The sequence below is a fragment of the Aulonocara sp. 'chitande type north' Nkhata Bay genome, linkage group LG23 (assembly GCF_057382095.1).
Source record: "Aulonocara sp. 'chitande type north' Nkhata Bay isolate Kocher_YH1m ecotype deep benthic linkage group LG23, A_spYH_male_GT1.1, whole genome shotgun sequence".
Lineage (NCBI taxonomy): Eukaryota > Metazoa > Chordata > Actinopteri > Cichliformes > Cichlidae > Aulonocara > Aulonocara sp. 'chitande type north' Nkhata Bay.
In genome coordinates, this window is record NC_141365.1 from 23,516,575 (window position 1) to 23,529,990 (window position 13,416).

Consider the following 13,416-nt stretch of genomic DNA (forward strand, 5'->3'; position numbering starts at 1 on the left):
CAAAGCAACATCTCTCTCTGTTGATACCGACAACTCGCACCAAATCTTCTACAACACGGTTTGATTGCAACAGTGAACATTAATAGAGTCCTTCAAGCATGAGAAAAGACCTGGCAGACCCCCCCACCCAAAAAAAACACCCCAAAAAACACTGGGCCGTAGATTCCAGAGGTCTTGTGTTATCTCTCCTGTTTCAATAAAGCTGTGTCAGACTAGGTTGGAGAAAGAAGCTCTAAGCTCCAGAAAACTGTCCCTGTTATAACCACATCCTTCCTCTGTCTTCCAGGCAGCGAGTCCATCGTCATTCCAGTTGTGGTTTCGAAAAAACTTTGTCCACATGAAAGGAGCCAGCTTGGACAACAGTCAGACTTTGTTATGGTTAAGCTTTTCCGTATTTCTCCTGACAAAATATTGCAACAGCTGTTTTCGGGGTTAATTTGGCAGTGGCATCAGAGAGTTTGTCATATTAGCCACTTTGTTTTCAGGACAGAAATAAGTACAGCCTTCGTATAATTCACATGTAGGTGTCTAAAGCAATGAGAAACATCGGGATTCATTTGTCTTCTGAGCACCTGGAAGGATACAAAAAGATCTTATTTGTGGGTTGTTGTTTTTTTTTTCTCTACTCCGTCTGCTTTGTTTTGGAGACATTCTGGTCTTGCTGAAAGCAATCTGGAATTATTTTCACCCACAAAGAATACAATGCAGTAAATGAGCGGTTTATGGACTTAAAAAGAAAATGCTGTTAGTGGAGAGACAAAACTTCAAGGAAGAGGGAGAAGAAAGAAGCAAGTGGGATGCCTAAAATGTTCCTTGATCCTGGTCAGTGAGAGGATCAAATAAGTTCATAAATACTCTCATATATGTGGGTGAGGCTCGAATTTAGCTTTGGAAACATTCGTCAGACAAACATATTTAGATAATGAACTGCCTTTTTGTTTCAGTACATTACATTGAAATGTTTCTTCTGTTTTTTTGTTGTTGTATTTTTTACTGAAAGATGAAACCAGAGTGAAAATTATATTAAAATAATTTATCTTCAATGACCAACCACTAAATGCAACTCTTACAAAAGCGCGTTGGTAAATGAAACCAAATTGTGGTAGCGACTCTCAGCAGAGATTCAGGACTATTTTGGCTAAAATATATACCCACTACTGTGGCAGGAAGCCTTCAGAGAATTACTTGCAAAAGGGAAAATCTGCCCACTTTTGATAATTGGCAGTTGTTTCAGACCCTTTCTATAAGCGATGCGTGCAAAATGTCAATTTTTTTTAAAGGTTTTTGCCTTTTTAAACATTCCTTTGAAAAGGAAAAATAGAGCATTTATAAAAACAGATTACCCCTTCCTCTTAAAACAATATGTAAAAAGATTTGATATGATCTGAAATAATTACACTTGTAGCCTCAAAATTATGTTGCAATGTTTGTAAATAAGTAAATAAGTCAGCAAAACTCACTTCTCTCTGATGATAGCGATACTGAGGTGACATCTTGAGGATATCATGGACTTTTCTGTCAGCAAATGCCAATGTTTTTGCCCCTGTGAGCTGCTGTAGGCCTATGTTAGCTGCTGTTAGTAAAACTTTGTTTTTGGATCTAACATTATTGGACTTGGACAGTTAGTGAATAAACTCGATACTCGACAGACACTCCAGCCTAACATTAGGCAGGCTAACAATGAGCATATTTATGCATGTTTATGTGTTAGAGCCCTGAATTCAGTTCAAGAAATGAGGCTTGAGGTGAGAATGAAACACGAGCCACATATTTGACCGGTCTCTAGCCACAGACATGCGGTAGATTACGTAGAACGGTGATGTCCATCTTGGCCACTATATTCAAGATGGTGGGACAGCTTTGCAGCTTCAACAAAGCAGCGCCTATAACCGTGTCAACCAGCTGGCAGCCAGTTGAGTTGTGCTCATTGACAAAGACTCATTCAGATTGATTGCAACATGTTGGCAATCTGTCTGTATTTATAAACTACACACCAATTATTTGAACTTGAACAATCTCTTTGAGAGTGATTGCAGTTAACAAAAGTGGTCGTCAGTGTTGAATACCCTCCAGCTCTGTGTAACCATTTAGTCACCACACGTGGTAATCGGTCACAGAATGTGAAAAAATTCAACACAATTAAAAGGCAGCCATCGGTTTTGTTTGTAGTTGTAAGGAGAATGCTGTCCTACTTTTACTTGTGACTGAGCCATTAGCTTGGTCTGAATTAGGAGGTAGCTTTGCTATGCTAACTGTATCCTGTCCCAGGTTGTTGTTCAGTTAAGACTTCTACGTGAACAGAAATCAAAACAAGTAAATAAACTGAGCAAGATCCTTAAAAAGTCCATATACAAAACACATCTCGTGCTTTTTTTTCCACATCCATCAGGCTTGATCTGTACAAACATCAGGGACCATCCCTCTCTGTGCTGTTTTAATTGTAATTTTTGTTCGCATGGGTTCAATATCAAAACGTTACATGTGCTAAAACTAAGCGTCGATCCTATTCCACACATGCCAAAATGTTTTTCTGTTTTTCTCCAAATGTTTAGGGGCTGGTAACTGTCAAATTGATTTTCCATATTTCTCCAGACATTCCAAAGCCCAGGAAGAAGTTCCTGTATAATAAAAGGTTTTCCTCTCAGCCTCTGGTCCTCTCAGTCAGACAAGTTGGTGTGGTGATGTGCTCAGTCTGTGGAAACCCAATACTGAGGGGGACGGGTAGAAATTTGCGTCACAAAGCACACATATGGTATAGTATTACTTTGTGGCGGCGAGTGGGTCTGTGACAGGGAACATGTTGTTCAAATGTCTGCCTCAGGGACGTAACACAGCCCTCCAACTTTTAAAATTAGGTTAACTGTGTTTAATCTTCCCTCACTGTGCCCTGAGGTTAATCCTGAACCCAGTGTAACCAGTAAACACAGCGAGAACGGGACAGTCACATTGTCTTTCTGACTATATTAACAAAATAAAAACTTCCATACAGTTTCCTTTTATTCTGTGGGGTTTCTTTTTTACCTGTTAAACGGCCAAAGAAGCGTTTGCACCGCACGCTGTCCCTCACGAGTAGCGTGTAGGCCACGCCCACATCTTCAAACTCCATGTGGATGCTCTGAGAGCCCAGCCCCACCTCCAGGTAGCTCAGCTCCATGATTGGGTAGCTGTCCCTTTTCTGCAGCCAATTGGTGAGCTGGCCTCTGCTGGGAGGAAACAACATGAGGCATCAGGAGGTAAAGAAAATGTCCTGCCTCGCTGACCTCGATTAAACAGTTTACGTGATGTCTGACACTTGTAATCCGTTTGTAAAAGTCAGAGTTTTGTTAGTACAAATCACATCAGTAACTTATGTAATGCCTCATTTTTCAGGGATTAGGACACCGGGTCAAATCCATATTAACAGTCTGGTTTCCGAGACAGTGCCAAGAACAAGAGAATTCAGCACCTGCAACATGCAGTACATAGCAACTTTTGACGCCACCTTGGAAGAGCATCAGAGGAAAAGCTGATGTGTGAGGGAAGTCGACCTATTATGGCCAACAAATTTCTCACAGAGGGGAGAAAAACAGAAAAGAGCCCAGGGACTGCAGACGCTTTGAGATCAATGTGTTTTCAAGATGTGACCTAGAAACAGGTTATTCTGCTCGGCAGGTTGTGCAATATTAACCAGATCCTAATCAGAGGGTGCTGAGTTTTTCACCACCATCACAAGACATAATTGTTATCTGCCACGTGGTTGCATGGAAAAGTCAGCTTTGAGGACGCTGCTTAAACTTGTCCTTAAGTGGCTTTGATTTAATCATCTTTTTATCTGTTTCGGGTTTATGGTCGGCATACCCCTGCTCTTGGGGAAAGTCTTCACACTTGATTCAACGTAAATCAATCACCGAGGCACTGGAGATACCACAAAGCTAGAAAAAGTGCTGAGATCGTTTTTGTCATTAAGGTCTACATAAAGTACTAAAATAAAACTGCAAAACTCATAGTATTGCCATCACAGTTCAAACAAGATACAATAAATGTAAGAAAGCAAACAAATATGCATCATACAGTGTCTTGAAAATGTACTTGCCCCGTCCTGATTTTTTGCTGCTTACCAAGCAAATTATAATATTAGACAACAATAATCCAAATAAGTACTAAATGCAGTTGGTAACTGACAGTTTCATTCATTAAAGGAAAAGAGTTATCCAAACCTACCTCGCTCTGTGTTACAAGCAATTGCCTTGCATTGTAAAATCATGAATAAAGTGGGATTCACCACATTTTTAGAAAGCTGAGTTCAGTTTCACTCCCCAATCTCAGGTCTGATTACTGACAGACCTGTTGAATCAATAAATCACTTAAATAGAGCCTGTCTGTCAAGCGAAGTAGGTGAAATGATTTCAGAACCAACACGTGATGCCACAATCTAAAGAAAGAGCTGAGAAACAAAGTTACTGACATCTTTCAGTTTTTACAAAGCCATTTACAAGGCTTTGAGACTCCAGTGAGAACCATTATACACAAAAGGAGAAAACTTGGAACAGGCGTGAACCGTACCAGGAGTCACCAACCCCCAACAGCACATCAACGACTCATCCAGGAGGTCACCAAAGAACCAGAACAACATCTAAAGAACTGCAGGCCTCACTTGTTAAGGTCAGAGTTCATGATTCAACAATAAGACAAATACTGGGTAAAAATGGCATCCATGGGAGAGTTCAAGGAGAAAACCACTGCTGACCAAAAAGATCACAAAGACAACGTCTCACATTTACCAAAAACATCTTGATGATTCCCAAGACTTTTGGAAAATATCCTGTGGACTCATGAGACAAAAGCTGCACTTTTTGGAAGGTCTGAGTCCCGTTACATCTGACATAAAACTAACAGCATTTCGTAAAATGGACATCATAGCAACAGTCCAGTCAAACATGGTGGTGGTAGTGTGACGGTCTGGGGCTGCTTTGCTCAAGTAAGGAAAATCCTGAAAGAGGATGACTATCAGTTCAGTTCCTGAAGCACCTCTGAATGACTCAAAAATTTTTTTTTAAAAATCCCAAAATGAGGATTTTAGGGTGGCCTAATCAAAGTTTGGATTCAAATCCTGAACTTAAGATGCTTTGGCATTGACCTTAAACAGCATGTCCAATGTGGCTGAATTGAAACAATTCTGCAAAGAAGAGAGGGCCAAAATTCCCCCACAGTGACGTGCCAGTTATTGCAAACTCTTGATTCCCCCCCAGGTCTAAATAGTTTTTTTCCCTTAAATGAAATCATCATTTACAAAGAGCATTTTGTATTTACTCAAGTTATATTTATATTATATAAATAAGACCATAAGACTTTGTGGACTGGTGCCAGCTGAACTACCTCCAGATCAACGCCAGTAAAACCAAGGAACTGGTGGTAGACTTCCGCAGGCACAAGCATTCTCCACTGCAACCACTGAACATCCAAGGTATGGACATTGAGGCTGTGGACAGCTACAGGTACCTTGGTGTTCATCTGAACAATAGACTGGACTGGACTCATAACTCAGACGCCCTCTACAGGAAAGGGCAGAGCAGGCTGTACCTGCTGCGGAGACTCAGGTCGTTTGGAGTGGAGGGCCCACTCCTGAAGAAATTCTATGACTCTGTTGTGGCTTCTGCTATCTTTTATGGCGTGGTCTGCTGGGGCGGCAGCATCTCTGCTGGGGACAGGAAGAGACTGAACAGGGTGATCCGAAGGGCCAGCTCTGTTCTAGGATGCCCTCTGGACCCAGTGGAGGTGGTGAGTGACAGGAGAACGACGGCTAAGCTGTCATCCCTGATGGACAACATCTCCCACCCCATGCAGCAGACTGTGACAGCACTGAGCAGCTCCTTCAGTGGGAGACTGCGGCACCCACGGTGTGGGACGGAGAGATTTCGCAGGTCTTTCCTCCCCACTGCTGTCAGACTCCATAATAAAGACTTTAACTGATCAAGCACACACATCCACACATGTGCAATAACACTAAGTGCAATAATCCTTTCTGTCATCGTTGTATTTTTACTCAGTTGTATATAGTATTTGTATTTGTATTCTATTTTTATCTTATTGTATATTTATTTTATTTTATTCTACTGTATATAGTATTTTATTTTATTCTATTCTGTACAGTTGTGTACTGTATTTATTCTTATTGTATTCTAATTTTTGCCTCATAACTTTTGCACTGTCCACTCCTGCTGTGACAAAACAAATTTCCCACGTGTGGGACTAATAAAGGTTATCTTATCTTATCTTATCTTATCTTATATTAAAATTGGTTTATGATCTGACTCTACTGACCAATCATACTGGAGCAAGCTTCGGTTGCAGAAGGAAAGGTAAGACTACAGTTACTGAAATACAATCTTGAAATGATTGCCAATCATCTGATGATGATTTAATGTTTTGTTAGCTTTTTAAGATGCTTTTTGCATCAGAAGCAGAGTAGTTGATGGGTTCCAAGACGGCACTGACGGTCATTCATGTTTGCCTTCTCTGTAGTGTTGTTTTTTGTTTGAACAAAAACTTTGTGATTTATCTGGAGCTTTAGAAACTCTTGTCCCCAATTCTGTCACTACAGTTCGTCCCCTCTTCACCGCTAACAAACTAATCACTACTGGCTGAAGTGAAACACATGTGGGTAAAGGATGCTACAAAACTCCATTATGCTGGGAAACACAGAGATTTACTTGGGAAAGACTGGCTTAATCAGCTTTGTGTGAACAAAATTGCTCTACTTACTGCAAATCTGATGTCATTTCCAGGAAATAAATACGTCGATTTGAGACAACCAGCAGCGAGGGAACCTCCCCAGGTTCTCCAAATTTGACAGCTGACATCTGAAAGTCCAGAGAAAAACAAGCAAACAGAAGGGGGTAAATGACAAAAAGCTGGAAAACACTGACTGTCTTAGCAGAAGAACAGAGAGGCTCTCCTGTGCTGATAAACTCTTTTACAACATTGTAATGAGCACCATAAAGTCAACAATAAACTATTAAACAACCACATTATCAGATGAAACCAAGCTCTGTAAGTTTTCTTGTATCATTTCCTCCAATATAACGCAAGAAGTAAGAGAACAAGTGAAAAATGGAGCAGCCCCTGTCACTGGGTAAATAAACATAACCAAGATGAATGGTGTGTGACTTCCTGTTTCCAGCTGCTTGGTCCTTTTTGCTCTTTGTACAAGTGTCTCATAGAGACAAGCAACAGCCTGGTGATTCGAAGAAGTCTCAAACAACATTTAATGACGACAGCAGTGCACAAGCTACACAAAGGAGCCAAAGAAGAGGAAGAAGAAAAAGAAGAAGAAGAAGAGTGGGGCTTCAATGGGATCCTGGGAGATTTACTGTCAGAGTTCGTCTTGGCTGACTGAGATGAAACCGCAGATGAAGGGTAATAGGTCTTAAAGTTGTCACCAGCTATTAAGTTGGAATTTTTTTCACCCCACTGGGGAGATAATCTAAAGTTTTTTGTTGTTTTTTTCCTTTAAAACCACAGTCACAAAAGAAACAATAACACCGACATATAAAAACGCTGCACTGCCAAAATTGAGCGATCAGTCATAGGCTGCCATTGCCGGCAAACTTGTGCTTTAACATAGAGTCTGGAAACAATAGTGTTTGATTTAAAGACCCTGAAAACATATTTTCTCAATCTTCTCTTTACTGTGAATTATGAAACCATACAATAATACATTTTTTTCTTTGGTTTTTAAGCTCTAAGCTCTGTGTGAGGCTCACAAACCTTAAGGAAAGAATGAAGTTCTTCTTCTTCCTCAAAGACTTCTACATCCAGGAAAAGCTTGAGCCGATGGTCCACCACCTCGTAATCCTCAGACAGAAGATCCAAATCATCTAAAAAATATATATGAGAAAAAAAAACTAAGTCATGATAAGTTACAAAGTAACTAAAATCAGCTTTGTATTTATGCTTTCAGATGATTCTACATTAATATCGTTATAGCGTAGCTTCCTGGAAACACTGGGAAGCCTTGCATACAGTATTTCTTGGTTTTTATGAAACCATATTCAGAGTTTACTGTAGCAGACTGCAGCGCTGGCCAACAGCCCTCATGCAGAAAGGCATTTAAGAGCAATAAATCCACCAAAGAACAGCAACAGAAGTTATTAGAACTGTGATGGATGGTTGTAGCTGATCAAAAACAACAGGGCACAGATCTGCAGAGACCAAAGCTGAGGCCTTTGATTTGAGAAGAGTGCAAACAGAGATCTGATTAAAACAGCCTTTGAACTTTCAGATAACTGCTTTTAAATGGGGAGAGGTGCATGCACACACAAGCATACGCACAGGTTGACGAGTCTTTAGAGACCGGTTGAAGAGGTGCTCTGGAACAATGGATGCACTGTGTCGCTAAAAAACCCCCCAAACAAACCCCATATTCAATGTGCGTCAGTGTTTTGGGATGAGTTCTCCAGAACAAAACTGCCATTTCAGAAGGACAGATTACATGGCTCTGCAACTGCAATCTCACAATTGGAAAAAACACAGAGGAAAAAAGATACAGAAAGCTATCATTACGACTCGGCCTTCCCTCTCTGAGGCTTTCATTCCTCTCCCATCACTTCCAGCAATGACTCCAATCTGTCTTGTTGCACATTTACCATGTGGTTCATCTAAAAATGGCAGCCAGATGTGGGGGGGGGAGTCAGATGCTGTCACAGAGATACAGAGCAGCTCAGAGGATTTCTGTGCCACACAATATTCATAAATATTTCTCAGTCTGCGCTCACTTTCAATTAGGACTTACATCTGTCTTTAGCAAAGGCAGTAAAGCCGATGTAAACAGTTTAAACCACATGCCACTGCTGATGTGTTTTACAATGACCACGCGAAGTGCAGAATTTGAGTTTGAAGCAATAAAACCACTTATATTTTACTGCTGTTTGGCTTGTTCTTCAATAAACAGTGCTGCCAACAACGTTATTTTAGATGTAAAAATGTATGTATGTGTATGTTGGGTATGCATGTCAGAATTTCACTTGGGTGCGGTTAAAAGGTGCATGTTTAGCTGTATTGTTTTTAAAACTATACTACCGGCTAACAGCCGAAAGGTTTAAAGCATGACTCGAAAGAGTTCAACCACTACTCTTTATGACAAGCGCTCGCTTATCCGTCCAAAGATGTGCACTGTGCCTGCAGTTAACTGATAAGAAGAGTTGACATTTGAGGTGAAGTGATGCTTTCATTACCAAGCTCTTCATTTCTCTTTTACGACAACAGAGTGTTGGAATAGTGACTATAAAATGCTCTACAAGCCTAAGATACAGTGCTGTGAAAAAGCCTTTGCCCCCTTTTTGATTTCTTAGTTTTTTGCATGTGACGCTTATATGTTTCAGATCAAATAAATTCTAAGTTTAAGGTTTTTTATTTACTTGGGTAATCTTTGTCAAGAATTAAAACTTGTTTAATGATTGGAAACATGACAAATATCCAAAAAATTGCTAAATAAGGAAGGGGACAAATACTTTTTCATAGCAGTGTATACAAAAGCCACAGTGTAACATCTGCTGTGCATTGTGCCCGCTGCCACAACAAAAGAAAAACGAAAAGAAAAAAAAGAATAAGGAAACAGTTCAGTCGAGGGTACAACAGTTATTCTGTCTTCCTGCCTTTTGTCACTGCAGAGTTGCTCCAAAAAGTAAACGGTAAACGTCCTGTATTTGTATAGCGCTTTCCCTATGGACCCCAAAGCGCTTTACACTACATTCAGTCATCCACCCATTCACACACACATTCACACACTGGTGATGGCAAGCTACATTGTAGCCACAGCTGGGGCGCACTGACAGAGGCGAGGCTGCCGGACACTGGCGCCACTGGGCCCTCTGACCACCACCAGTAGGTAACGGGTGAAGTGTCTTGCCCAAGGACACAACGACCGAGACTGTTGGAGCCGGGGCTCGAACCGGCAACCTACCGATTACAAGACGAACTCTAGAGCCACAATCGCCCTTTATCGTAATAAAGGTAACAAGCTAACAGCTAGACAAAAGAAACAACAGCATGCTCAATTCAAAATGATTAAACAGTCTAATGGGTGCTAAACCACTTAAATCCAAAGTATTAATAAGAACTTCGGCATTCACATTTACAAATATTATAAGAGGAAAGCTTGTAAGAGGAAACGGAGAAGCCTTTTAGCCTGTGGCCACCCTCAGCCTTTCCACATTTGGGTGTGACTCTCAATAAACCACCACCTGGTCGTAGTCCATGGCCAGGTGATAGCAAACATTTAAACATTAGTAAGTACAAAGTTAATGAAGTTGTTCATCCACAAACACAGACTGTCTAAAAGCCCCCCCCTCCCACGACATAAATAACAGACATTTATAAAATCCTAAATCACATGAGTTTGTGATACAATAAAGAAATAAAGAATACATCTCAAAGTCCATGAATATCTTTAAAAAAAACAACATATGTGAATTCATTATATATACATTTTATGACTATAGTTTTATCTATGCACCCAATGAACTAATCATAAAAACAACAACAACACCAATTGCTTATTTAATCTTCCAGGATACCCTGTTGACAGATAATTTATCCAATCAGCTTCGCTTTGGAGGTCTAGATGACTGTGAATGTCAGGCTATAGGGAACGTCTCGTTGTAGTATCTGATTATATCTAATTCTCAGCTCCTCTTACCTTCCCCACACAGCAAAATCCACAAGGCCACTTTAATTAGTGTGCCACATGTGTGGTCCTAAAGTGATTCTGTCACTCAATCTGTCTTTTTTTTTTTACCTGTATGTGGGTGTAATAAATGATTCCCTTTAATCATCCCATTACAGACCACACAATTCAAATGGCCATTGTGAAGTACAGTACACACCGAAACCAGTAGTTAGGGTACTGTAATAAACAATAACATGTGAGCATATACAAATGTCACAGTGTAACATGTATCCAAATATTGTGCCATGAGCCAAAGAAAACAAAAAACAAAGAGAAAACAAAGGCCTGAACATTTAATTTTATGCTTTAGTTATTTTTGTGTTTATATGATGTTTGAAAGTGAGGAGGAGGAAGGGAGGCTAAGACAGTTTGATCTGAAGAGAAAAACACATGAACTGGTTCCTAAATTTAAATCCATATGGTTAAAAAAGATTAGTGGTGATGCAATCTGCTGAACCCTATTCAAGTGAAAACCTACTACTTACATGCAACTTTCATTAGTAGTCTGAATTGTTGTATTGAATTTATTTTATTTGTTCTAAATGTTTTGTTAAAATTCCTATTTTAAGACCTTAGTGTATTTCCATTTTGTGTATGTAGTTAAATGTCAGGTTAGTATTGTCTTTCTGTCACAGTAAGTCCTGTCCTGGGTTGAAATCTACTGGCTGAACAGCTCAAACGACATAGACGCGGATTTAATGTATGAACCTGGACCCTCATTACTTGCATTGTCTTCAAAGGGCAGACTCACCATTAGGGGTGGACCTTTCTGCAGGCTGTGCTTGCACTTGAGGTGGTGTAGCACCAGTAGTGGTGTAGTGGTAGCTGCCTGCTAGGTCCTCTCTACTTTGGCACACTGAGTTGCAGGAAAGGTGACTGGTCTGACTTGGACTATCTCCAATGAAGAAAGAGCTTCCTTGGGCAGTGACAAACATGGACTCTTCTGCTGCGGTAACAGCTTCTGGGATGGGACTGCTGCTGCTACTAGCATCTGTGTAATCATCCTGATGTAGAACAAAGAAAACATTAACAATTCTGAAAATCAATTACCGCAGGAGACATGGCAAAAGACAGTGAATAATTTAACATATGGGAAATACCTTATTAGCACTTTGCATGCTCACAGTTATGTCCCGATGGTCATCGTCACTGTCGGTCCTGAATGAACGCTGGATGGGTGTACTGCTGTAGGGAGACGTTTGAACAGCCACTTGGACAACATGGTCACTGCCACATTCTGGACAAATCTGACTTTTTCCTGTAAATACACACAAAAAGTATATAGTAAAGGGGACCTGTAAGGTTTTTCCTTATTTTATGTCATAAAAACACTATTACAATGATGCAATCTCATATTAAACGTTGCTAAAAAAATATTCAAATAATGAGGTCAGTATATCTGGATCATGAGAAACTGGGACTGTTGCAGATAGCGGCACATCTTTATAAGATTAATGGTGTGGGCCTCCAAAACAGGCCACACCTATTCTTACATTTCTTGGTGTACCCCTCCACAATAGGCTGTACTTCTTTTAAAGATTACTGGTGAGGCCCTCCACAACAGGCTGTACCTCTATATAAGCTTATTGGTGAGGCTCTCCAAAACAGGCTAAAGAAGCCCCGGCAACCTGCTGTTCAAACCTTCTGTTTGCGAGGGGCAGCAAATTTGAGAAAAAGAGTAGGCTTAATGGGAGGGTGGCCTTGAAGAGAAAGGAACTAAAAGGCCTTTCTTCATTCAGTAGATGAATGGAGTAGCTACACCAAGACGCGGTAAAAGATACGACTTTTCTAACCTGTGACTCATGCAGAGCTTCTCTTGTAATATCCAAGAGATAGAAATAGGTCCAGTTTAACAAAGTTACTGTAACAACTGTATGGAAATCAAGATGTATTGTTTTTTAATCAAGATATGTTGTTACATATTTTTCATGTCAAGATACAAAAAGACAAGGGTTGTATAATAAACCTGTTTGAACTTAGGTTTTGTACTCAAGAATAACAGGATGTTTAAAAGAAATCTGAAAACAACAGAGGAGAGTGACAGAAAACATGCATGGATATGTTTCAGGTCAAAGGAGATTATATTTTATCTACAAGGAGTGTATTCTGTAACCCACAGGCAAACAACTGTCTACGTCCAGACACGTGCAACGTGAAAAAATCTTTTGTTGCCCAAAATGTCAGCAGAACCACAGACTAAGCACACTAACAAAAGGTGTATGGTTCCAAAAAAAACTCTCCAAACATTTGTTGAACACAGTCTGTACAAGCCCGTGCAGGTCTTAATGTCAGGTTTGGTTGGATTGCGGGTAGGAGGCTGCTGGAATGATGACTATTATCTGCATCCTGCTGAAGTGGGAACTCTTGGCTATGGAATCCACGAGATAACGTGTTTGACGCTTCGAGAGAGGCTGTCTAAAACTAACATTTTGTCTTGTGAAATCATGGGAAACTGATAGTTGGCAAGTACTCTGAAATCAAATGAATTTGGTACTCGCAATGTGTGACCTTGTGTCATTTCTGCTTTGGTTTTTATGGTAGCACAAAACCTGCAGACCCACATATATTAATCATTAAAAAAATCTGCCTCTTACTATTATAGCATTATTCATTATCTTACTGCATTATTCACCATTTTTATCTTGATAAACAAGATAAAAATGGTGGACATTTTTGGCTTAGTTTCCTCCTGACTCACAGACCTTCTGTTT

At 40.2% G+C, this 13,416-nt stretch overlaps 1 protein-coding gene across 2 annotated transcripts in view; it reads right to left on the bottom strand.

Annotated features, from left to right (window-relative positions):
- The window catches only part of stk11ip (serine/threonine kinase 11 interacting protein), a 39,596-nt gene that overhangs the window by 12,378 nt on the left and 13,802 nt on the right, over positions 1 to 13,416 (bottom strand). The window contains exons 18-22 of one of the 2 annotated variants that reach the window (XM_086283866.1): positions 11,806 to 11,963; positions 11,457 to 11,709; positions 7,747 to 7,856; positions 6,742 to 6,839; positions 3,022 to 3,200 (exon numbers count right to left, since the gene is read on the bottom strand). In XM_086283866.1, coding sequence (XP_086139992.1) covers positions 3,022 to 3,200; positions 6,742 to 6,839; positions 7,747 to 7,856; positions 11,457 to 11,709; positions 11,806 to 11,963 — 798 coding nt within the window. Of the gene's footprint in view, positions 1 to 3,021; positions 3,204 to 6,741; positions 6,840 to 7,746; positions 7,857 to 11,456; positions 11,710 to 11,805; positions 11,964 to 13,416 lie in introns of both variants that reach the window. The other variant, XM_086283865.1, reaches the window with a different exon arrangement.